Source organism: Sinohyriopsis cumingii, chromosome 9, assembly GCF_028554795.1.
Source record: "Sinohyriopsis cumingii isolate HCF-2022 chromosome 9, ASM2855479v2, whole genome shotgun sequence".
In the NCBI taxonomy this organism is placed as follows: Eukaryota; Metazoa; Mollusca; class Bivalvia; order Unionida; family Unionidae; genus Sinohyriopsis; species Sinohyriopsis cumingii.
The window spans coordinates 85,810,762-85,836,467 of NC_142969.1; the positions used below are offsets into that span (position 1 = coordinate 85,810,762).

A 25,706-nucleotide genomic window follows, 5' to 3' on the forward strand; every position below is an offset into this window, starting at 1 on the left:
GCGGGTATATCAGGCTGTCGGTCTGGCCGTGCGTGTGTCTGTATGGGGATGGAAGATGACGTGACCATCAGGGCCATACAAGTAAGGAACCGTTGGTTTGTAAACTTATGCGCATATTTGATCCAAAAATGGTGTGTGTGTGGTCAATACAAGTGTGGGCCAACCCAAGAATTCAGGACAACTGTGTAATTTGTCAATGGACACGTTTGCAACAAATTGCTGCGTCACGAGTGATATGTTTGTTTCAATTGATTATGTTGTTTACAACTGAATCATTTTCGTTACATGATATTATTGGAATCGTACTTTCATTACTTGAGTTTATTTGATCTTACTTTCATTGCACGAGATTAAGTGAATCTTACTTTCATTATCTGAGATTATATGAATCTTACCTTCATACATGAGAACATATGAATCACATTATTAGTTTCCCATTTGTGAATGATTGGGTGAAGCAATTGAACGAATCGTGTGTTTAGAGTTTGAAATAATAACACTGTATTTGTAGAGTATATACATATTTGTATTAATTCATTTAATAAACTTACATCTTTCGTCACATTGTGTTGTGTTGACATTTAATACAAGCGTCCATGCAGGTCAAGTCCTGTTACAGAAACGCTTATTAAAATTTACGGACATGATTCATAATAAAACGGAGTTAACAGCGGAATTGTTGATGAAGTTGAACCATGCGATATTGTGGTTTTTTGGATATCAAACTGGAAGACTCAGGATATCCAATGTAGAAATTGAAGATGTAGTGAAACCGCAAGGAAAGCATTCTTTGAATGACTGCATACAATATAATCAGAGATTTTGGTGTGCGGTTTTCACGTTTACAAACACGTGAAAACTAGGACAAAATTAGGATGACCATCCGGTGTAACAGCAGACAAGCGCTGTTTCTACTATGGTGAAGTGACGTTCACCGCTGAATTAACCACGTTTACATTTTCCAGGGAATGTGCCAACATATATTGACTCACCTATAGAGAGCAAGAGCTTTCTACTGTTATTCAACAAGGACGCACTTGTCGGAGTGATATATCTCGGACGAAAATGATCGATAGAGTAAATCAAGGTACAAGGGTAATCGGTCTATTTATAAATGAATGTGGCACTAAACCTTAAGAATGCACAGCTGCGGAATAGGTTGATCTTCCCCCAAATATATTCCTTATGATTCTATGAAATAAACTGCTTGGTTGGCAGAGGATGAACATAATGCACCTGAAGAAAGAAAAGCATGTCTAGCAATTATAATACGCGATCACAATATTTATATAAAGACTAAGAGAGACCCTCGATGCCATCGATGGGAGAAAGATATCGAATCGGAACGTCAAATAAGAGACCAAATCCCAAAGAGAAAGAGTGCGTGTGCTTGTACATACTTAGGGAATCGTTGTTCCATCACTTATTTAGCCGTGGTGTAGAGAGAATCGAGACTACATCGACTGTTATAATACACCAATCAGAATTGATGTGGAAGCATATCAATAGTATCAAGTGTGACTGGCTGCGTCGGTAAAATACTCTCGTCACAACTGCATGCGCGTCCATTCAGTGCAGCTCTAGGTGGCAGATATCATCAATATAATTACCAAACTGTACACGATGCCTATTGAGAATAAAACGAGATTCACACTTTGTTGTATGAAATCGGAAAATAACGTCCAGATTTGTAACCGGCGTAAACATGCAGTAAAAATATTAAACTATATATATGTCAAGCATTTCCATTACATACTATTGCATACATACATCACCTGCATAAATTATATTCATGTACAAGAAGTCTAATAAACGCATGGAATCAGCTCAGCCAGATTTATTTTAGAACCATTAAATAGGTTCGTAGGACGTGCAGCAAGTTCAGCTGTATCGCAAAACTAATACATTATATTATAGAACCACGATATAGAAAAGTAGCCCAACATATAGCAAACGACATTATAGATAACACCAGAGAAAAAACGAAGTTTGAATACCCAGGTCATAATTCATCTGTTTTACTCAATCATTGTCAATATTAGGTACCACGTGATCATTAAAGCAGAGAATGTATGTGCCGCACTTGTTGAGTATTATAGTAAAATATCGTGTTTTTTGCTGATTGATCAAGTTGGAAGGCTCCTAAGTCGCATGTCATGTCTCGTCTAGGGATCGTTATGGTAACGATGTTCAACATGTGATGACAAAATCATTTGATACCAGGCAGTAAAAGGTTTTAATCTGGACAAGTGCAGATATAGAAAACCTCCATTATAATACTACTACAACGAAACCAGCTGTTTATCCTGTGTATTCAATTTGAATACACAGGGTAAATTGTTTTACACTGCTGGATAAAATCGCCGCATGTGTTAGTGATCAGAAATGTTCTTTTACCTATTTGAGACACTTTTAAGCAATTTTTGCATATCACTGATACCGTAAGATCTTGCAATTTACTTCCTTGAATATTGTACTACTGTACGGTGCAAGAACGATCTATAAATGGTCAACATATATATGACATTAGTCGATAACAACATTTTATCAGATCGAAGCATTCTGTTCCAGCCAGATTACTTCAGCGTAGTTGGGTAAGTTTGCTTATATACCCAACTCACTGTTTATAGTGACATATTTTAGAAGCCACTTCATTTCATTGCACATCTACTTGCAAATATTGATCTGTCAATGTTCTGATTTGTAACCAATTCAACAACTTGAGGTAGTTCCGTTCAAAAATAAATATTAAGGAAAAGGCAAGAATGCACGTTATAGGACTGGTGTAAATGAGGCTACCTGCAAGTGGAGTTTTATGTTTTATCTGCTTGATTTGGGTTTCCATTATGGTTCTTTATTACTTGTAAACTTACTGAAAGAGGCACTCCTTTTCAAGGTAACGATAAAACATTTCTAATACGATATAAGCACAATTGCACATAATTATGCAATTTAAATGATTATCTTTCTTCTTGAGAACCTAAAACCTAACATACAAATATAATATAATATAATATAATATAATATAATATAATATAATATAATATAATATAATATAATATAATATAATATCAAATTATATAATATAATATTTTTCTTCCTTATGTCTTTGTCACGTACTGACCGACCCGGTGGCCTAGTGGTTAGTGCGTTCGCCATGGATGCGGGAGGTCGCAGGTTCGAACCTCGATCGAGTCATATCAAAGACATAAAAATGGTACTAACAGCTGCCTTACTAGGCGCTCAACATTAACAGGGTAGTGTTAGGACTGGTCATTCTGGTCTCATGATAATGCGACTAGGTGGAATATCATGCTTCATGCCTGCGGCATGACACTGTAGACATCGTAGCGATAGGACTGAAACTTGTTAAAGCTATATTACAAATCAAAATCGCACACACATTTGTCAAGTACTTGTGTGTACGATAGGGTTTCGCTTTCGTGAAAAGCATTACCCGAGAGTGATTTACGTAAGTCGCAATAATTTTAAAGTACGAATTTGGTGGTCCTATGATGCACAAGGAAACCGATAACCTTAAATTCTCTGGTCTAGGATTTCACTATAACCTTGTCGAGAAAGACAGTAGCGTCACAACATAACATTTATTCAGTATACCAATATACATATATATTCAACACAAAATTTCAACTCTGCTTAATTTGTTTAATAAAATTGCCCCATTTTACAGTGATATAAATTTTTAGTTAGTACTGGCGATGGATATGTTGATCACAAACATTTCTCAGTTTGAATCGAAATTACAAATATTAGATTCGTATGATCATTATAAGACAAACTGATATCATACTTCTGTGCTTCAACTAGTAAACCATGTTTAAAATCCGTGCAAGTAACCCAAAATCACCCCAAAAGGAAATCATAAAACGATCAAGATGAAAAACCACTGCGTCCAGTAAAACCAAAATAAACAATAAAAAAAAAGTGTTGATCGTCTGAATTTGAGAAGAAATTTGATAATAGTAGATAATCATAAACATTCTTGAACTACGTATTTATAAGCGTTTAACTAATGGTGAAGAGACATTGTTTCATTTTCTTCATTGTCTGAAGATTTCATGATAAATTAAAAAAGTATAAACGTGCAATGCAATAAAACAAAAAACGAACATTTTAACTAGTTACATATGAAGCTATTTAAATCCAGAGTTAGCAAAATTATAAATAAAGTTATACCAACATCAGCAATTATATAGGCTTTTGAATAATAATCTTAAAGTGAATTTTTGTGCAACGAATTTTGTACCGTCACTTGTTTTGAATTGTTGTCCAATGTTAGAAGATAATTCATTGAAATGTGAAATATACGTCCAATCCTTGTTGTTCCATACAGGCGACTCAGTCCACAGTTTGCTTTCATTTCTTGCATTAATATCGCATATTCCATCTGTTATAATTGGGTCAGTATAATCAAGTTTCTGCAACTGATACATGTGTGGTCCTGGATTAATGTTTAACAATCGACCGAATGCCTCCATTGGATATTTGATAATCATTTAATGTTCTCCAACACATCACATTTTCTTGCAAATTTGTCTGTGTTACTTTGCGATGAAAACTTCAAGTGATAATAAAGACGTTGCGATTTTGTTCTAAATCGAATTTTTTGAGCACAGTCTTCTTCTCATATACAAAGGAATTATCGCTATAAATGTGGTCAACAATGCAATTGATAACAGTCCAGAGGAAATTCTGTCTGCGATTAAATGTTGTGATGTTTAATGCATGCGACCTAAAAGTAGAAGTTTTTCGTTATTTATGCTAGATTCCATTGTAATCATTCCGAATCATGTTGTAACAGACCCAATAGTCGATCACAAACTAAAACCTTGTACTCTTACGGCAAAATATCGTTTCTTTTTCTTCGATTTGTCACTGCCATGTTACGTTATATTAACCCATAGTTCTGAGCCATACAAAGCAGATTTCATTATCACTCTTTCCCAGGCTTTCGCACAAAATTAAATGTTCTTTGTATTTAAATTTAATTAAATTTAATATAGTGAGTGTAGTATTATTACAGTAGCCATTACTCTCAACTCCCAAGCAAGGAGGCAATATCGCTGTTTGACTATCAACTTATCAGTCTGGCAAAACAGTTATACATTGATAAAGTTACTAACCTCTCAAAAGGAATTAGGACTTGGGGTATTGGTATATAATTTTCTTAGCCAAGAGGCCTAGCAATCCCTTACCTTATCCAAATAAAATCGTCTTGTAAGGAAATCTACAAAACAAGATACACACCCAAAAAAGATGAGATGATTCTAAAACAGAAGAAATAAAAGACATGTTGTGCAGATCAATATCCGAAAAGTTAAGGCTATCTGGATGTTCAGTTCTATAACTCTGCTTGCAAACAAATCAATCCATTTGCAAAAGTAATAGATATACACTGAAATGGAGCTTCAGCTTCAACATTGATAAAAGCAGTATATTAGTTTTATCCAGATTAGCGCAACAACATGAAGAAATTTACATGAGGATTTGTCAACCAAAATATTCATATTCTAAATGAAACTGAACATGCTGGAATACCTCTCCTTTATCTAAAGTAGGTATGGCTTGTATTAAAGGAAGAACGGCATTTTATTATCTTGTAGGTGTTTGCATAAATGATGTTAGAGTCAATCATCTTAGGTACGTCAGTTTGTAAAGAACAATTGTGATAATCAGCCATTTGTGACTGTGACGTTTGCTCGAATATGTGTTCCATAATGATATATTAGGCTACTAATTTCCTCAACCTCTCCTGGGTGGTTTAGATTTTCCCATCGGTACCGTCTTGGAAGAGCCAGTAATGCTATTGTGTTATGTCTAATACATGGATTCTTTTTTTAATCATAATGACATTCCTATCTTTTGTACGGTATTTATGACATAACATATACGATATTACTTATTTTACACTATACATTATGATGCGAACAATAATTAAGTATTCGTTTTCGAAGGAATTGGCCTTACATAACAATACCAAACGTGTTCTTGTATGAGAATCATCGAAACGAAGCTGCGCTTTTAAAGATATCTTCTCGTGTTCAGCTAAGATAAAGATATATATATATATATATATATATATATATATATATATATATATATATATATATATATATATATATATATATATATATATATATTTTATTTATTTATTTATTTATATAACTATAACAAATGCAGTTTGTGTTCTTCATTGTTTCGTGTCTGAAACATTCACCTATGTTTGTATCATTATCTCTAAAAGACGAAATAACGATTGATGATTATATTCTAGGACCATCGTGGAATTCCAAAGTAATTCCATTTCATGAAAACACTTCTGTTTTCTACTGACTATCACCTAAGTACTTATTGAAGGATTACGTTTCAATTTACACTTATGTATATATTGATACATTGTATTCACGGGTACCTGTAATACACTCAGCGTAGAAGTTAGCCTAGTAGAATCGTCTGCTAAAACCACGCCATATATTTTCATTTAACTCATTATTAATCCGCCATTGTTCATTATGTGTTTTTTTAATATATCATGTATTTTCACGTTAGAGAGAGAGGCAGAGATAGGGGGAAGATAAAGAGATGACGAATAGAAAGAGAGAGAGAGAGACGGGGAGAGTAGGTGGAGAGAGGTATATAAAGAGCTATTTGTAGACAGGTAGAAAGTGATATAAGAGGGATATGAAAAGAGAGGTTTGATTTTTAAAAAATTCTCTGTTTGTTTGTTCAATGTTTTTATGTACCACAATTGCCAAATCTTTTATTTCAGAATAGCTGAACGACAGTCATTGTTAGTCTGCATTTGATCTTTGTGAGAATAAATTCCGTATCTACGAACTCTATGATACAAGATTGAAATGGACTCGGCCAGAAAGGAGAAAGTAAGATTTTGAGTACAATACAAGATCGGCAAGATCTAACCATTGATTCGAAAACTAACTCAAAGCTATATTCACGTCACTATACATATTTTGTGTACTTTATTGACTTAAGTAATTAAATCGGTTTAAGAAACGTGTAATCGCACAAAATAAACTGCCAGTAAACAAGGCGTACTAATTTAAACGTGTCTTACATTATAAAAGTGCATATTTGCTTCTCACATATAATAGTCAGATTATTATTATAGATGACAGTATTTGACCAATTCAATTTGCTTGCTGGGTTACCTGTATGTTTGATAAAATGATCTTCTAGAAGGAAAACGAAACAGCATTGGAAAAGAATAATAGCACGTAATTATGTGTAAGGTATTTTGGCCTCAATACCTGCCGTTAAAGACAGTTACCGTTATGTTCATCTCATATGAGTGCCTTATTTCAGTTCGACGTGTCTTTAAATTGTTCCACGAAATCATTTGATCCATGTGCAATATTACCTTTCGTTATGTTCCTTTATTAATCTCTATTCAAAGCAATAACACAATCCTTTGGTTAACATTTTGATCAGCTTACTTGGATACACATAATTCACACATACAAAAATCACGCCAGTGATCTAGTAACTAATATTATATAAAACAAAACAAAACAAAAAGCTAAACAAATGAATACAAATCACAAATATGACAAATGGGGACTGGACTAAGAGGTAGTAAGGAGTAGACTCTTTGTGATTTGATAAAGTTTGCGATAAGTTACAGTTATTAGGTAACATTTTCCAATTTCAAGTAATATCTTGACGAGACAATCAGTCTAAGACGTTTGTGTTGGCAAATATAACCTAGTGGTTTTTGATTGTTTTCGCAAAGTGGTTTCTAGTCCATACATGGATGGACTGTAGCAGCAGGAGGGTGAACTAACCGACCGAGATTTTCTCTAATTGGCTTAGCTCATTTTGTTACTTTATCGTTTGTCGTTCTTGTTTTCAAATTTGTATGTGCTTTGTTCACCTTTCGGACACTAACTGTTGGTCGCAACCTCCGTGTTGCTGTAGTGTGTGAGTAATTAAACCATTACTATGTCAATAATGGAATTTCACACATCTAAACTAGGTTGACAGTGGCTAGAGGCAATTCATAAATATATCCCTGTTCGTGATGCTGTAAAGCAGCAACTACAAGCGCTTCAGGAGTCTCAGGTGGAATTTGCAGGAGGTATAAAACATTTACTTAAACCAGATGCGAACGTTACTGAAGGAGTTACAGAGGCTAGCAAAGGTCTGCTTCCCACCCTGGAGCAAACCGCTAAAGCAACTGGTAAAAATAGCAGAAAAAACGAAGAACAATAAATAAAACTATTCTACGAAAACTTCAAAGTGAAATAGTTGCTGTTCAACCAATGCGAATAATACTTAAGGGTAGTGATCAAGCTCATGCTGACATAGGTTTATTTAAATGATAATATAGCAGAACCAAAGTATTAGCCAAAACAAGTATGAGTCAGAACTGAATTGAATGATCAATTTCTAAAGTTCAAGTAAGCTAATGATACTTTAAATCGTGAAACTAAATAGAAATCGTTATTTTGTGTACACTACAAAATTGATCGGGCCGGAATTGATGATCTAAGATATATTGCATTTATCAGTGGAATAAATGAATATCATGTACAACAACAACGACAACAGCAACCACAGCCAGTATTACAACAACCACAAAAACAACTATCAAAGCAGACAATCTGTACAACACGTGAGGAAGAATAAGGATGTCATGGTGTAAGCTCTACATCTGGTGCCACCGAAAGTGATATTGATACAGGGGGAGTGGTCATATTTATCCATGTTACAGCAACAACCTTCCTGATTCTGAAAGACTTGAAATTCTGATTAGCGGAAAACGAACCAGTAATACTGTCCCAGAAATCATCAATGAAGCAACTGATATTTGTGAACAATTATATGCAGGCGTTATCATGGACATGTTTATCAGTTTCTCATCGATGAAAGTGTTCATGATCATCACAGTGATTGAGGATATGCAATTAGATCAGTGACAAGAAAATAAGATGATCATACATAACGCTCAAAGTGGACCTAAACTGCTCAGGGTAATAGATTCACGATTACCAACATATAAAGCAATCTACGGTGATGGAGTTGGTGATGTCGTTCAAAGTCTATTTAGAAGAATAGCCCCAAAAGCAATACCGGTTGCAAAACAATTAGCAATGAAAGATATTGACGTTATTCGTGATAAAGTTATTGGTGCTACTAGTAAAGCATTCTCAGCAATCAAGGATAGACTAACACGATTAATGCGACGAAAACCTCAGCCAATAAAATTACCGAACACTGAAGAGATACATGAAAAGGTCAGTAAAATAATTAAAATAATAAAACAAGCTGCACATCAAAACCTAGCAGATTTGGCTGGTATAGCACTATCAGAAAAAGAACAAAACATTAATACAAGTCTGATAGCAGGAAGTGGTCTTCGTTTTAGACGATAATAACCATAATAAATGTTTAGACGTGCATCCGATACTGCGTTTGACATGGACGCACCTGTTTTTTGAGCTTGGTCGACTTGAGCTGCAAGTTCAGGATACAAGAACAGATTTCTTACCCGCTGGAGCATTTATTGAAGTAGAAGAAAAAATAGTAACATACTTCGCCGCTAATGCACCATACGGAGCTCATATCAGAGATGGTTTTGTTAATAATGGCATCATGACGTTATTCAGAAGTGCTATATACATGATTGATGGAGTAGAGATTGAATCAATTCAAGATAGTGTTGACGTTGCCACAACGATACTGGGTCTAGCAAGATATTCACATGATTATACAAGATCAGCTGTTCCGTCAGTGATGTTTGACAAGGAGAATATTGACCAACCTGATGGCAGACTGTATAATATAAAAAAACTAAGAAACAATGCCGAGATAACCCCAATTTCAACTTAGGGTTCAGGACGCCGGAATCAATGGTACTGAGTGAACATAAAACAGTTTCGTGTGTAATTCCATTCTCACATGTTTTTGGAATTTTCAGAAATGTCAGAAAGATCATTTTCGGAACCAAGATTACAATCATACTTGTGAAAAGGGTAATGATAATGATGTTATCTGGCGCGATAGTGGCACTGCTGGTAAAGTAATATTATTTAAACTTTCATTGTGGATGCCAGTAATGACTCCATCGATCGACGAAGAACAACGGTTACTTTCTTTTATGAGTCATGGTGGTAAATCAGCAATGTCATGGTTGACGATGATCACAGTACTCAAAACGTAGTTAACGGTTTATTGACATGGCATATATCATCTCAGCAAGGTGTTTATGCACCAAGACATATATGTATTGCTTTCCAAGATGCTACACTATTATACTCTTAGGAACACAGTCCAATTATATTTGACAAGCGTAGAGTTAGTAAAGTTTCCTTAACAATAAATGGACATCCAGAGCCATCTGAAGAAGTGTTATTACACTTTGAGAATAGTCATGATGCACGTGTATATCATCGTTCGATGTCATTCATAGGACGTGATCAAATTGTTTATTCCGGTCAAAAAAATCCCAACTAGATATTACAACACTTTGTCTGATTTATTACTTTTCGCTGCAATATTTAGACTTACTCAGGCTATCTGTCGTTGATATACACTTTCGAGCTTGTGTGACTAGAGGAACTATTGCTAAGTACAGAGCAATCGCTCTTTTGCTCTAAGACAAAACAATTCTACTTGAAGGTGTTGGTGCACGAATGAGAGTCGTTGATGCCCCAGCATAAAACATGTAATTAAATCGCTCATGGTATTATAATTTCATACCATCATGTTAGTGTAAGTCTGACTCCTGGTCAGATTAAGAAACTACAATCAATATCTGTGGAAAAAAATATCATTGAAAAACAAGACTAATCGCAGGCGGTCCAAACAAATTTCAATAACCAAATCTCAACTCAAGCACATCAGTAATGCCAACGATCAAATACCGGTGCTAGACCTAATATTTCTGCTAGTGCTATTCAAGACGCAGCAGGATGGGTGGTCTATTTCCACTTCTTGCAGCTATACCAGCGTTAATAGCCGCTCTAGATGTTACAAAACAGCGGCACTTGGTGATGTTGGAACCGCTGATGGGATGGCATTCAGGAATGCAACCGGAAAGGGAATACAGACTTTTAAAAAAGGGAAAGGGTTTACGATTACCAGGAACCTCTCATTGGCACGGAAAAGGTCTGATACTCGCAGGAACACTTCGTTAGACGTACATCGTCTTCTTCCTATGTCCAGTTTTTGATTTACTTGATCCTTCTTAGCGATTCAATATCAAAACCTTCAGAGGTGTTTAAATGCGTGATCAGTTACCAAAACAACCAAACCGTGTTGAAACCAATATCATTATTCTCGATAAACGTTCTGGTCCAGGCACACATTGGGACACGCGATTGATCCACGTGGAATTATTTATTTTGACTCGTAAGCGTTGGTGCCACCAAAAGAATTTTTCTAATATATCGGCAGTGATAAAATTGCTGTGGAAAGCAATCCCTTCTGGTATTCAACATTGACAATACAAACAATAACCGATCCACCAATACGTGGCCGTGAAGTAATTGCTGATACTGATTTGTCGAATTATGCGACTAGAGATAATCTGGCTGATCTTACGAACCTTTTTTTGATTTTACCGGGATGAAGTTTTTTTTGACGATAAATACGGTGTTTTAAGTACGATTACTATTAGATAGGTCGACATAGTTCTTAGAGTTCTCGATGCTACCACGGACATCATTCCAGTGTTTACTGACAGCGGTAGAATCAGTGATTCAAATATATCAATCGCAACTATTAGAAATGAAATTATAAAAAGTGTTGCTAATAGTTTATGATCCACCAGTGATACAATGACAGCTGAATACAATATGCATAAAAAATAAAATAGTTGTTTTAAGAGAACCAATATCCTATGAAGATGCCGTAAAAAAATGTAGACAATAACTATACTACAGTAGATACCAAATTAACCATGTTGCGATCTGAGTATAACGGTCACGTCCACAGGTTTTAAAAAAATCGTATACAGTTTCAAAAACTCAGCAAAATCACATATGATTTCTTTGGAAATCCGTCGTTTTCTGACATAAAACTCTCCAAAATGAGCACAGATCTCGGCGATATTACAACAGCTATGTCATACATAAAAAACATGAATCAATGATTAGGTGTTATCAGAGATCCTAAATCAGTTTCAGAGCTAGTCACGATAACGTAGAGTAATATCGATGACATTAGGAAAAAAAACTAGAAGATCTTATCATTGGAATTCCTGATATTGTTAATCAATTTAATCTGATCAAAATTCTTAATACACAGATCATCAACATGGTATACAGAGTATCATCATTATTATCAACATGGTCACAGTAAAATAACACTGTCAAACATACCGCTGAAATCACTGGTGTGTATAGGATGTCCGTGTTCAGCGGTACAATATTTAGTATATTTACCATGTATGTATGTCGTCATTGAACCGATACTTTTTCTGGAACCGTGTCTATTGTATTAAATAAAGGGGAGGAAGAAACATTTATGCTGGAACCATCTGACAAAAAAATTAACCTCAGCGTCTTACTAGTGGTATCTGGAATTTGTCGCTGAAACAACTTAATTGATTACTTAGTAATTAAAATATATTGAATTCCCCAATCAACGTTCAACATTACATATACAATCAAGCATGTGAGTGACAAACAAAACTGAACAATATTGTTGACGAGTAGAAAGTAAAATTAAAAGAATATTGCAGAAGTATAATTGTTGTTCACATAATTGTGTATTCGGCGTCCGATGTTACCGCTGTAACCGGCGTATTGCTATCAACAATGACGTCACCAGTACTTATAACAATTTGTGTTTCAGCTGCAACAAGAATTGCTGGTATTCTTAATACAATCGCGAAAAAATATGTACGTAAACAAATACACAATTGCATGAGTATGCAATAAAGTTGCCTACAGCGACGCTAACATACATCAAATTATCGTCGTTGTTGTCATCAGGCCTTAGCGATGGAATAGCATCAGATACTGAGTTTACATAAATGATTAAGATTAACAACGAGGTAGTGACTGTATCAGAATCTACGTCCGATTTAGAAAATAGGGATTTAAAATCCTGATTCAAAATCAGGTTTTAACAATAATGTCTTAATCGCAAGAATTACTGTAATATATCGTCACTAATACAACTCCGTCAAAAACTACGACGACATCTACAAGCTCAACCTATCTTGAATTTAGTGTTAACTTTCCAACTGCTATTCCAGAGAAAGAAATAGCATTAGCACAATTACGAATATATCATAGTTGGCCAAATATTAGATCAAAATCATTTGGTGGATTGCAGCAAATATTGTAAATATAACATCAACACTTGCAGTCAATCTTGTATGTGACGTAATTGAATGAAGCTATCAAAAAGATCTTGAGAAATCAGACCGGGCTCAACAAGGATATATTTTGTATACATATACACATCAGGTACCTCCTGGATATTTGATCGTACAAGAAATAATTAATTCGGTTTAACTGTGATGTCGTAATCGACTATTATCCAGGATACATTTCAAACGTACTGACCAATCCGGACACCTTGATTTGAGATATAAAGTTTTCAATTTAAATCTGTATGTAAGACCAAAGATGTTTTCGTAGATCTTTACGCTCGTGATAGAGTCGAGGAAGGTAACAAAATATATTTCTGAGTCGAAGTTAGCGTTTTACAAATGATTATTTCTTGACATGGTTTGAGGGTGTGCTTTTCCATTGAATTTGTAGCTAATGGGGTGAACTCCGCAAAAAACACGGGTCCTATGCCATATTAGCTAAGCAATACTTAGAAATTCAATGTTGGCTCACGCAATATGCGTTGCTAATTCGCTGTTGTATTTTTTTCGAATTAGTCGCGATGACAAAATCTAGAGGAAGAAAGAAACCTGACAGATTCAGAAAAAAAAGGATAATGTTTTATAAAAAGACAATCAAAAAATCATTATTCATCAGTAAAGAACAATTATGTATAAGATACAGGTCCTACCTTTATCTGACAGAGTTATTCCCTTGATTATATCAGGACGATGTCAAGGATCCTATTAGGTCACTTTGTTATCGACGAGGTCATACAATCTTAATTTACTGTCTCTTACGTTAGGAGTATTTCCTATTTTACTTCTGGAGTGCAATACTGAAAATATTAGTTTTCGTAACGCCAATTAAGTTTGTTGTACCGAAGGAGAAAAAAAAAACAACCAAAAATATATAATTAATTTATAAGCGGATATTGTAAAAAAAGGTGAGATTACTCTTTAGCTGCACTACGTATCCTTATCAGAGTTATATCCGTTCATAACTTTTGTTATATGCAATACTGAAATGTTTTGCTTTTTTAACATTTCTTTGAAATTGCTGATTTGTATGTTTTATCCGCGATGCGCTGAAACGAAGGCATGCAAACATCAAAATGTTTGCATACTGCCTTCTTTCATCGAAATAGTATTTCTTCACCTTTCTCTGTATTTGCCGATTTAACCATATTTTTCGCAAATATTTTGTGCATACCAGTTTGACCCAATTTGCAATTTTGACTTTTTTAATGGACTGTAAATTACTCAAGTAATAATATTTTGGATTTGAATTATTGTGGTTGATCTCGAGACCGTCTTCGATTCCTCCGTGAAAACACTCGAACCTGCGAGAGTAATACTTTATCTTTCTATCATTACCAAACATTAGATAACCATTATCATCAACAAAACAGTTCATGCTGATACCATTACGAGATACTTGATAATTATTGATTATAGGATGTTTTACACATTTATTTTGCTGCTTTTGTATAATAGCATTTTTGTCTATATTTGTTTGAAAATCTGGCTTAATAGTATTCTTCGTTTTTATGAGAGATTCAATTGGCGTTATTTTTATCATAATATTTGTAGTTGTTGTTGTAGTTGTTGTAGGGTGTAACGCCATTTCTCAGCATACGATAGGCTATACATGGCGGCCAGTATTAATGGTGGAGGAAGAACCCGGAAAGCCCGGAAAGAACCACCGACCCAAGAGAAGCTACAGGCAAGCTTTCTGACATACCCATATTAGCCGAAGTTGAGACTCGAACCCACGCAGACAGAGGTGAGATGACAATGATCCGTAAAGGAGAGTGCTTTGGACCACTCGGCGACTCGGGGCCCCTTATCATGATATCGCTTCAGCTCTCTGTATTGTGTACCACCACATTGCACACACAACTGCGTTTCTCCTCTAACACCAATACCACACTTGAAACACGGTTTTGGTCCTAAACATCCGCGACGCATGCTTTGTATGTGAAGTCCACAGAATTCGTTTACGCAAGCTTTATTACAGGTTGTTGTAGAATCTATCCTTAACCATTTACATTTATTCTGTTTTTGAATCATTATATAAATATATATAATTATAGTTCAATTTAAATATATATTTGTCTTAATTATAATATGGAAGAGTTTGATAGATTATCTGCAATCGAACCTTCTAAATCTAGATTCTATCTTGATAGAAGAACCCCTGACTTGCCGAAGAGTGCTCTGGTTGATCCGACGAAAAATCTGATTAAAAGTATTCATGAAGCCAAAAAAGAATTTCGCGTCGATGGTGCAACTAATGCGTGGCCAAATTCAGAATTATGCGCAACACCGATTATTAAATATCTCGACAATCAAATATATTTTTTAGAATAAAATTTACTGAAGCGGTAGATACCGCAGAAGATGATACTTGGATCATCCGTGAAAAAACATGACCCCATCCGTCTTCACACTGGAAATAGCGTTACGTTAAATGACAATTCCGAGCCAGGACTGTTGACTGGTATTGATAAACCGTATCATTAATGAGCTTATCCTGTGAGTGCAGTTTTTGATACAAAATATCCGCTGAATAATAAACCTGGCGTTCATGATCTCAAACCAAAAATAATTTGGAAAATAAATTGTATAGCCGAACAATTTACAGAACACTTCACAAATGCGATACGTAGAAATGAACAGATCTACGACGTGAAAAATAAATGGGCTGAATCAGTCAACGATAAGGGAGCTACAATAAACGATGATGCTAAGTTTGAAAAAAACACTCAATTTCACAATAATGTGACAAATAATAAACGAAGAGATCTTATACGAATCGAAATATAAATCGAAATGAGCTCCGATAAATATTATTGATCATAATGCGCATGTGTGGACTTCGGCTATAAACTAATTCCTCGAGATCAAACTGCTAGATTTTACCAGGGAGATATATTTGATTTTATCAGAAATATTAGTAAAAACGATCCCGTATCAGTATGGTTATTTCAGAGTTCCGATGATGGAAATTATGATATTTGTCGTACAGAATCTCTCCCCGATGATATGAAATTCTTGCGTGAAAATAGACCTATGAGGATGATAAACAATTACTGAGTAATTTTGTTAGCGTTCCGTCAGTTCCGGCTCAATTTACTTAAAAGAAATATCCATGAAAACCACCAATTTCGGAATTTCTTGAAGAAATACAAGGCAGTTGTGTTGAATACAGACATGTTGAGTTATGGAATACCATATACGATTATAAGGATGTTATCTTGGTTGATATGGTTGCATGTTATCCTTGGAGATTTTTTTGGAATGGGATAATGTTCTGAGTATTTTAAAAGATTCCGTCATACAACACAAGAAATGAACAGAGATGCGATAAACACCCCATTACATGATTTTGACCTGATTGGATTCGCTATTATTGAGTCACTTAAGTTTACTGAAAATCTTCATTCGATTTGTTACGTCTGGTTTAGCAAACGCTTTTCAGAGAAAACAATCGGGTTTTAATAGTTTTATTACGATATATGCTTGATGTAAAACTATTGATATCGTTGATTGTAAGTAAAGCAGTCATATAATATAGTCGACAGAAACAAATTTGGTTACCAGAACAAAAGAAATAGTCTGATGATGAAAATCCTGATATAACGAATTTTGAGAATAAAATCTCAAACGTTCTTGATATAAAAGTAATTGGTCACTTTACGCAGGGAGGATCATATTATCTTAAATGATATTGTACAAAATTATATATAGATGATGCTGAACTAGATTTTATAATTACTAATACAACGGAGAAAACATACATTTATAAATCGAAGAAATGTTAGTTAATCGGACGGAAATAAATTAGGTACAATTGCGAGTTACACTGATGGCGAGTCACTGTAGTTTACTCAATCAAGATCTTCAATGCTTGCGTACGTTTCGATAAATGTATTATCGATGATAAGCATATTTCGTGATGCTGCTGTTACAGTCGCCATATATTCATTTTAAATCAATCAAAAGAATACAGGATTGGTAGAACAACTACATATCGGTGATGATGCATCATGGGGAGAATGGAGAATAAAACAAGAAAATATAGTTATTCTGAATCTGCAGACGTTGAAATCAAAGATATTTATTACAAAACTAATTGAATAATAATAATAATAATAATAATAATAATAATAATAATAATAATAATAATAATAATAATAATAATAATGAGGACTTTGTATAGCGCCTAATCTTTAGAAGCTCTAAGCGCTTTACAGCTTTAGACAACACCAATAAGATAAGAAACATAATAATATTATTTCAAAAACAAACAACATGAAATTAGAAAACAAATTTAAAAAAAAAAAAATAATAAAAAACATGCTGAGAATATTGCAGGTAGGAAACGTTATTAGATCTTTAAGTTTGTTCTTGCTGTCGAAATATAAATGAGTTTTGAGAGCCCTCTTGAATATGATCACTATGTCTTTTTTCTATTTGTAATCTGCACCATCGGTATATGATCCTGTCGCCAGACATTAGAATGTTTATATCAATGGGCCTGGATGATCTGGTAAAACAACACGTGCGATTGAATTGTTTCGTCAGAGTTTGAAGAACTCTGCTGATAGTATTATGTTAACCCCTATGAAGACTCGCCATAGAAGTGAACGAACGAAGAGTTAAATCTCATACTTATAACATCTTTTTTTCGATGGAAGGGAGATGCATGGACTCCTGAGCGAATGGGTTAGAAATATATTCCAAAGATTATAATCTGAGTTGAAATATGTTCCATGTCGTTAGATACATTAAAAATATTTTTGATTGGTTGTTGACAAAATATTCTGCTGTGAGAATGTATGGTGATCATGATCAACTTCCACCTTTTGTTGTACCATCTCCTCATGAATGATTAAGTAATTGTGTTGATTATTCTGAAGTAATCCATGGTGGTTTTAGAGCGCTTCATCCACTATTAAGAGAGCATAATAATTTAATCAGACTACAACGAGATACAATTCAGTGCGAGGTAATACGAACAGTAATTTCAGAAACACCTATGAACAATTTCTGGAATATATGGATACCAGATGATTTGATAGCTGCAAAGTAGAAAAATAGTTCGTGATACACTTCAAAAACAGTACGTTATGTTACATAAAGGAAAGTTTCCAGAATTACCTGTACCGTTGGGATATCGTTCAGCAGATACAAGGCTACATAATATTGATATCGTCCAGCAGATACAAGGCTACATAATATTGAAGTTGAAATTCCAGGCACAGTTTCAATGAAACAAAATCTTGTATTACATGTTATTGCTTTAGTTACTTTAATATTGCTGATGATGCTTTGATGATGGACAAAACTCCATTTTCACTACGATTCATTTGAAAATAATAATCAAGCTCAGGAAGGAGATATCGATAATGCACTATGAAAAAAATAGTTATAAACAGAGTGAAAAATAAAATAAACGTGACTTTGATCTCGACGCAGAATTTATCATGACATTGAAAAAGCAGAAGAATAATCATTGTGCAAGCAGTAACACAGTAATGTTCTGGCAGTATTCAAATAATACTCTAAAGACAGTTTACCGTAGATAGAATTCATAGTAGTTTTCGTCACACAGCCGAAAATGTGATTCTGACCTGTCAGTTCACAAAAAGTTAATGCGGTGGTAATTTTGTGACTCAACGAATTACTTGTAATTGTTCGCGTACAATGCACGTAGAGGAACAATCGAATCTAGTTTGAAGATTGCATGTCTACCCGTGGAACTTACCACGCTTGAAATTGTTTGTGTCGTCACACTCCAAATAGGATCAGTCGCTCTTTTTAACCACCTTTAAGTTGACCAGGTTCATATAAAGATCTGACAATTACATTATCTAGTACAGGCTGTTTTTAAATGTCATTTCGTTGTTTTGGTATATATTTGTTGTGATTGTATTGGTAGGTTTCATATAAATTGCACGAGTCATCATCATCATTGGCGACTCGGTCTCGAAAGACCATGCGAATAGCGCCCTTGGGGTGTTGTCTGTCTCTGTTGGCAACGTCTGCTGTGGCTGTGCAGGCCTATACGTGAGTGACAGTCCCTACTGCAGTTGGTGCAGACATACTGGGAAGTCTGCGTTACTGTGGTTGCTGTTGCGTTCTTCTTTCTCTTACGTTTCTCTGCCGCCAACTGGTCTCTCCTCGCATCAGCGACTGATATGCCATTGTTTATCATCAGTCTCCAGGTGCCTCAGTCCTCAGCCAGCTCTTCCCAGCCATCGGGTGAAATGTTGCATGCCTTCATGTCCCTCTTGCACACATCTTTGAAACGGAGTGAGGGGCGTCCGACTCTTCTCATGCCAGTGGCCAGCTGTCCATATAAGATGTCCTTTGGCAGCCTTCCATCCTCCATGCGTTGGACGTGACCCAGCCATCGAAGGCGGCGTTTAATTAGCAGGGAGTACATGCTGGGAGTACTTGCACGCTGCAGGATCTCGCTGTGTGGAACACGGTCTTGCCAGCTGATTTTCAGGATGCGTTTTAGGCACCGTATATGGAAGGAGTTGAGCCGGCGTTCTTGCCTCATGTAGGTACTCCACGTCTCACTTCCATATAGAAGGGTGCTGAGAACGCAGGCCTTGTAGACTCGGACCTTGGTGTGCTCTGTCAGCGCGTTGTTTTCCCAAACCCTCTTTGTTAATCGAGCCATGATGGTGTTTATTCCAAGCTGATTGTGAGACCAAACTGCGTGCAGGCAACAGCAAAACGGTCTCCCAGTCTCTGGAGGGCTTCCTCGGTGTGGGCCACAAGAGCTGCGTCATCTGCAAAAAGCATCTCCCTGATGAGCACAGCTCTCACTTTGGTCTTTGAGCGCAGTCGTGCCAGGTTGAACAGCCTCCCATCAGACCTGGTGTGTAGATATATGCCATCCCTGGACGTGTTGAAGGCATAGGACAGGAGCAGGGAGAAGAAGATCCCAAAAAGTGTTGGTGCCAGCACGCAGCCCTGCTTCACACCACTGTTAATTGGGAAGGAAGTTGAGGATGATCCATCATACAGGACTGTTCCCTTCATATCTGCATGGAAAGAGATTATCATGCTGAGGAGTTTTGGGGGGCAACCGATCTTACTCAGAAGTTCAAAAAGGCCCTTCCTGCTGACCAAGTCAAAGGCCTTGGTGAGGTCGATGAACATCATGTAGAGTGGTTGACCTTGCTCTCTGCTCTTCTATTGGAGTTGTCGTAGGGAGAAGATCATGTCTGTCGTCGACCTGCCTGCTCTGAAGCCGCACTGTGATTCCGGGTACACACGGTCTGCCAGCAACTGCAGCCTGTTGAGTATGATGCGGGCGTACACTTTACCAACAATGTTCAAGAGCGAGATCCCTCTGTAATTATTACAGTCACTGCGGTCGCCCCTGTTTTTGTAAAGGGTCACAATTGTGGCATCACGCATGTCTTGGGGGACTACTCCTTCCTCCCAGCAGCGGCAAAGTAGCTCGTGCAGTGGTTTAATCAATGCTGGTTTTCCACGTTTGATAGCTTCGGGCGGGATGCTGTCACTACCTGGTGCTTTGTCGTTTGGAAGGCAGTCGATTGCTTTGCTGAGCTCCTCTAAGGTTGGCACTTTGTCGAGCTCTTCCATGGTGGGCAGATTCTTTATGCTGCTGAGGGCTGCATCAGTGACTGACGTTTCTCGGGAGTATAGTTCTGAGTAGTGCTCCACCCATCTGGCCATCTGTTGCCCACGGTCTGTGATCTTCTCTCCCGTCAGGGATTTCAGGGGAGCGACCCCTTTCACTGTAGGGCCTAGAGCCTTCTTGATGCCACTGTACATGCCTTGGATGTGTCCGGTCTCGGCACTGCGCTGGATCCCTTCACACAGTTGTTGCCAGTACTCGTTCGCACACTGTCTAGCAATTCGTTGGGTGTTACTTCTGGCACTTCTGAGAACAGCAAGCGTCCGTTCATTAGGGCATTTTTTGTAAGCTATGAAGGCTTTTCGTTTCTCCTCGATTTGTGGTTCCATCCTTGATAGGTGTTGTCCTCTCCAGGGCGCAAGCCTGGGCGTGGAGTATGGAGATCCTGGGCTGCCCAGACGTCAGGATCCCCCTCTCGTCACGAGTAATTTCACTATTAAACGCAGCTATCACACTTGGTAGACTTGCAACCAGTTCACGAGATCTCATATCATTTTGAATTATTTGTTTTGCATTCTGATATCCAAACAATTGCTCAGCAAGTTTATCAACAGAGTTTAAAATACAGTTATGAAAAAATTCAATTTCAAGTGTTGGTTTGCCAGAACCATTCCGGTCCGTTTAAGTAAACTGTTTTATGTCTGAACACAGAATCATATACCGATGGCTTTGATGACAAATCCTGATATCTGATCATTTCTGTACTAAATATTTTTGATTTCAACGTCGGCAGATTCAGAATAACTGAACATCGTTTCTTGTTTTATTCCCCATTCATTCCATAATGCACAATCATTTTTATAGAAGTGTGCTATAAATCCTCCATGGTTAATTTAGAAAATCATAGAAGATCATAAATGAGTAAACTGCGGTGATTCACCATCAATATAACTTACAATTTTATCTAATTTAGTTCCATTTGACATACAAATTGTTTCTCGATTAATAATATATTTCTTTTCGTTGTATCTGCAATTATGAAATCTAACTCAGCATCATCTGTAATTAAGATTTACAATGTCATTTACGATCATACGAATCTACCTGCGTACATTATCCAATTATTTGTCTACCAAGATCTTTTGCTTGTTTGTTTTCAAAATCACTAAAATCAGATTTTCCTCATCAGAATATTTCCTTTGCTGTGGTAACCGAATTTGTTTCTGTGAACTATATGATATAATTACTTCACTTACTGTTAACAAAAATAATATTTTTACATCAAGCATATATGGTTATAAAACTATTGGTGCCCACATTTTGTCTGAAAGTGTTTGCCAAACCAGAAATATCAAATCGGATGAAGATTTTCGACAATTTTAAATGACTCAATACAAGCGAATCCAGTGAGGCAAAAATCTGGTAATGGTCCAATTATTGCACCTTTGGTCACTTCGTGTGTTGGATGTCCAAATATATTTAAATATTTAGAACATTATCCCGTTCCGAGAAAACTTCCAGGATAACATGCAACCAGATGAACTGACATGACATTATTATAATAGAATCTATATTCAACACAACTGCGCTGAACATCTTTAAGAAATTCCAGTCGTATTGGTTTATATTAATTTTCCTTCTGGGCAAAATAATGAAAATCGTTGCGCAAGATTTTTTATTTCTTCGTGGAGACATTATGTATGATAAATATCTCCATTAGGTCTTACAAATTGATCATAATTTCCATCATCGGAATTTTGAAACTGCCATACAGATACAGGATTGATCTTGCTAATATTTCCGATATAATGAAACATATCACCGTCATAGGATTTAACAGTCTGGTTATGTGGAAACATTGTAACCGCATACGTCCACGCATGCGCTTTATCATCAATAATATTTATCAGAGCTGCATTATTATTATATTTCGATTATACAAAATCTCTCCGATGAATGTCTTCGTCGTTATTGGAAATCAACGTTTCTTTTCCAGTTCAGTAACTTCTTTAATGGACGATAAGGTATCTTTATCTGTTTCTGACCACTTATCTATTTTTTTTACTTTTTAAATCTCATAAAACGTTTCCGGGTATTGCGTTTGAAAATGTTGCTTCATTCTTTCTGCAACACAATTTTTCTTTCCTTGATTTGTGCTTGACAAGGTCAGTGAAGAAAATTTAAACGGCATACGCTCATTAACGCTAGGTTTATTATTTAGTGGATATATTGAGTAAATAACTAAAGTTGCATGATACTCTTGTTCATAACGCGGTTCATCAATTCTGTAAATTTTTCTGACATGGAATTTGTTTCTATTGTAACAATTTGTCCTCCATTTTGAATAAGAATGGGAAGCGCCTGTGGCGGATCATCCAAATAATTTCTAGTAACTTTTCATCATATTTCACTCTGAAAGATACGTAAAATCGTCTAGATAAATAAACATCATCGCTTATCGTTGATCTTTCATTGCAGCATCAACAACATTTTTGTTGCTGATAAGTTTAAATGTTGTCCACACATAAGTTGTGCCATCTTTGCGAAATTGTTCTTTGGCATGACGAATAATTTAAATTAGATTATTATTTGCTTGATCAGCTAGAGCTTGTCTTCGTGAGTCATGAGTTATTTTATCAAAATCAAATTTGTAAGAGAGATCCTTTCAGGTTCGAATAAAAATTCGATCATGTGGTATTTAAACAATTGGATGTTTAATTAATACTTTATGTTATTATATTGTCCGAGAAAACAAAGAAATGTAGTTGGTTGTTAATTGGTTCGACAGACCTTTGTGATCGTAACTGTATAAATAAATATTGTGCACCTAAAGCACAATATATACAACGCGGAACTATAGGACCAATTGCATCCGTAAATTGTAAATGTGGCGTGCGAGGTAAAACACAGTTATCTTTTAATTGTGGAGGTAAAAACGATCGAGAACTAAAGCGACATAACAAAACAAAACATAACATTGATATGAAAATATTATATGAACAAATTTCCAAAATATAAATAGTAATTATCTCAAATCCACACAGGAAATAAAAGCATCAAAATGAATAAATAACTGTTCCATCATGCATATTTCATGACTGATTTTTTTAACCACACATATTATAATATTATATCAAATTGTGGTAAATCACCAATAATGATAGATGTTTCAGAATAAATAAATAACTGTTGTAAAACACCCGTACAAAATGCTTAATATAGTTCACGACTGCATTTTCACTACAAATATCTATAATCTATAATATGTGGGTATTTCCCCACACACGATAGATACTTCAGAATACATCTATAACTGTTTTATCACGATATTTTAACCCCGAAAACTTGCGTGATTGTTCTTGATTAAAAAATTTGAACACGTAACTTATCATGATAATGGAAAAAGAAATTGAAAACACCCGATAATTAAGGAATACGAAGTATCTCGTAAGGAGATAATCAGGAATTGCAGAAAAACGACATATTGGTAATATTATTAATACTGGTTATCTTATATTCAAGATTAAAAACAAAGCGTACCTTTTTCATAGATTTATTTATGAATGTTTTAATGAACTAATTGAGAAAAGTCTTGTAATTGATCGTATTAATTCACATTCACGAGATAATACTCTATCAATGTGACGCTGTCGTTCAGATCAAAAAGGTAAAAAATTCAGAACTAGTAAATTAAAAAAATAACAGACCAGTAATTGTAGTCGTTAAAATTAATGAAATTAAATTTCAATCAATATACGCAGCTGCTTAATACTTTGATATTAAACAACGCTTGGTAAAATAACTTGCCGACGGCAGATCTTATCTAGCATTTTGGAAAATATATAATCAGTGGACATCGTGTTATTTTGTTTAAGTAGGACGTCATAATAAGCCATTTAACAGTGGAATATTATATATGAATCAAGAAGATGTTAACGCTACCATTAGGTAAGTTAAAAAAAATTAAGATCTGCAGGAGTATTAATATTGACACCAAATAACAAAACTGATAAAAGTCCATATGAGATACTCGATCCTGAATATATTAAATATGAATTTAATTCAGTATAAATATCACGATCATGTAATAGACGTTCATTATTAAATGCATATCGTATTATTAAAATACTCGAAGGTGCGGGGAACAAATGATTACATTATATTCCAATAAAAGAATTTTCAAAATTCGCTCCCGTTGCTCATTTGATTTAAAATGTTAAAGATATATTTTCTAGGGAATACGATGTTTAGACAATTATTAGTTCTCATACAACTATGTTAAAAAGTATCATAGAAAATGAAACTAATTCTAACTTACCAGAGAAAATTAATAATATTTGATTCGTAGATTCTGAACAAAATAAAGATAATTCTTCCTTGACAGAAAATCAATAACATTCTCATACTGAATATTCTTGCCAAAGACGGATTTTATTCCTTTTCTTAACATTTATGACAGATTCTCTTTTGAGATATTTATTTAGAGTGCAGATTTCTTATGTGTTTAAATTCCATTTTCCACAATATCTTTATCTAACTTATGAATTATTGCGCATATTTCTTTACATACATTTATTTATTTTTTAAATTTCATTTTCCACAAACTTAATATCGTAATCTAACTCTTGAATTTTGGCACAGATTTCATTATATAAATCTGATTTTTTCTTTCAATTTGATTTTCTTTCAAATTAATTGTTTCGTCCAGTTTTTGATTTTTTTTAGTAGCTAGATCTATACCTTTAGTTACTCCAGCTC

General features: G+C 35.3%; 1 protein-coding gene across 2 annotated transcripts in view; it reads left to right on the forward strand.

Annotated features, from left to right (window-relative positions):
- The window catches only part of LOC149792164 (deoxynucleoside triphosphate triphosphohydrolase SAMHD1-like), a 100,425-nt gene that overhangs the window by 24,423 nt on the left and 50,296 nt on the right, over positions 1-25,706 (forward strand). For both annotated transcript variants that reach the window (XM_089969361.1, XM_089969359.1), the window contains exon 2: positions 6,791-6,902. In XM_089969361.1, the coding sequence (XP_089825487.1) occupies positions 6,879-6,902 (24 nt within the window). In that variant the 5' untranslated portion in view covers positions 6,791-6,878. The remainder of the gene's footprint in view (positions 1-6,790; positions 6,903-25,706) is intronic.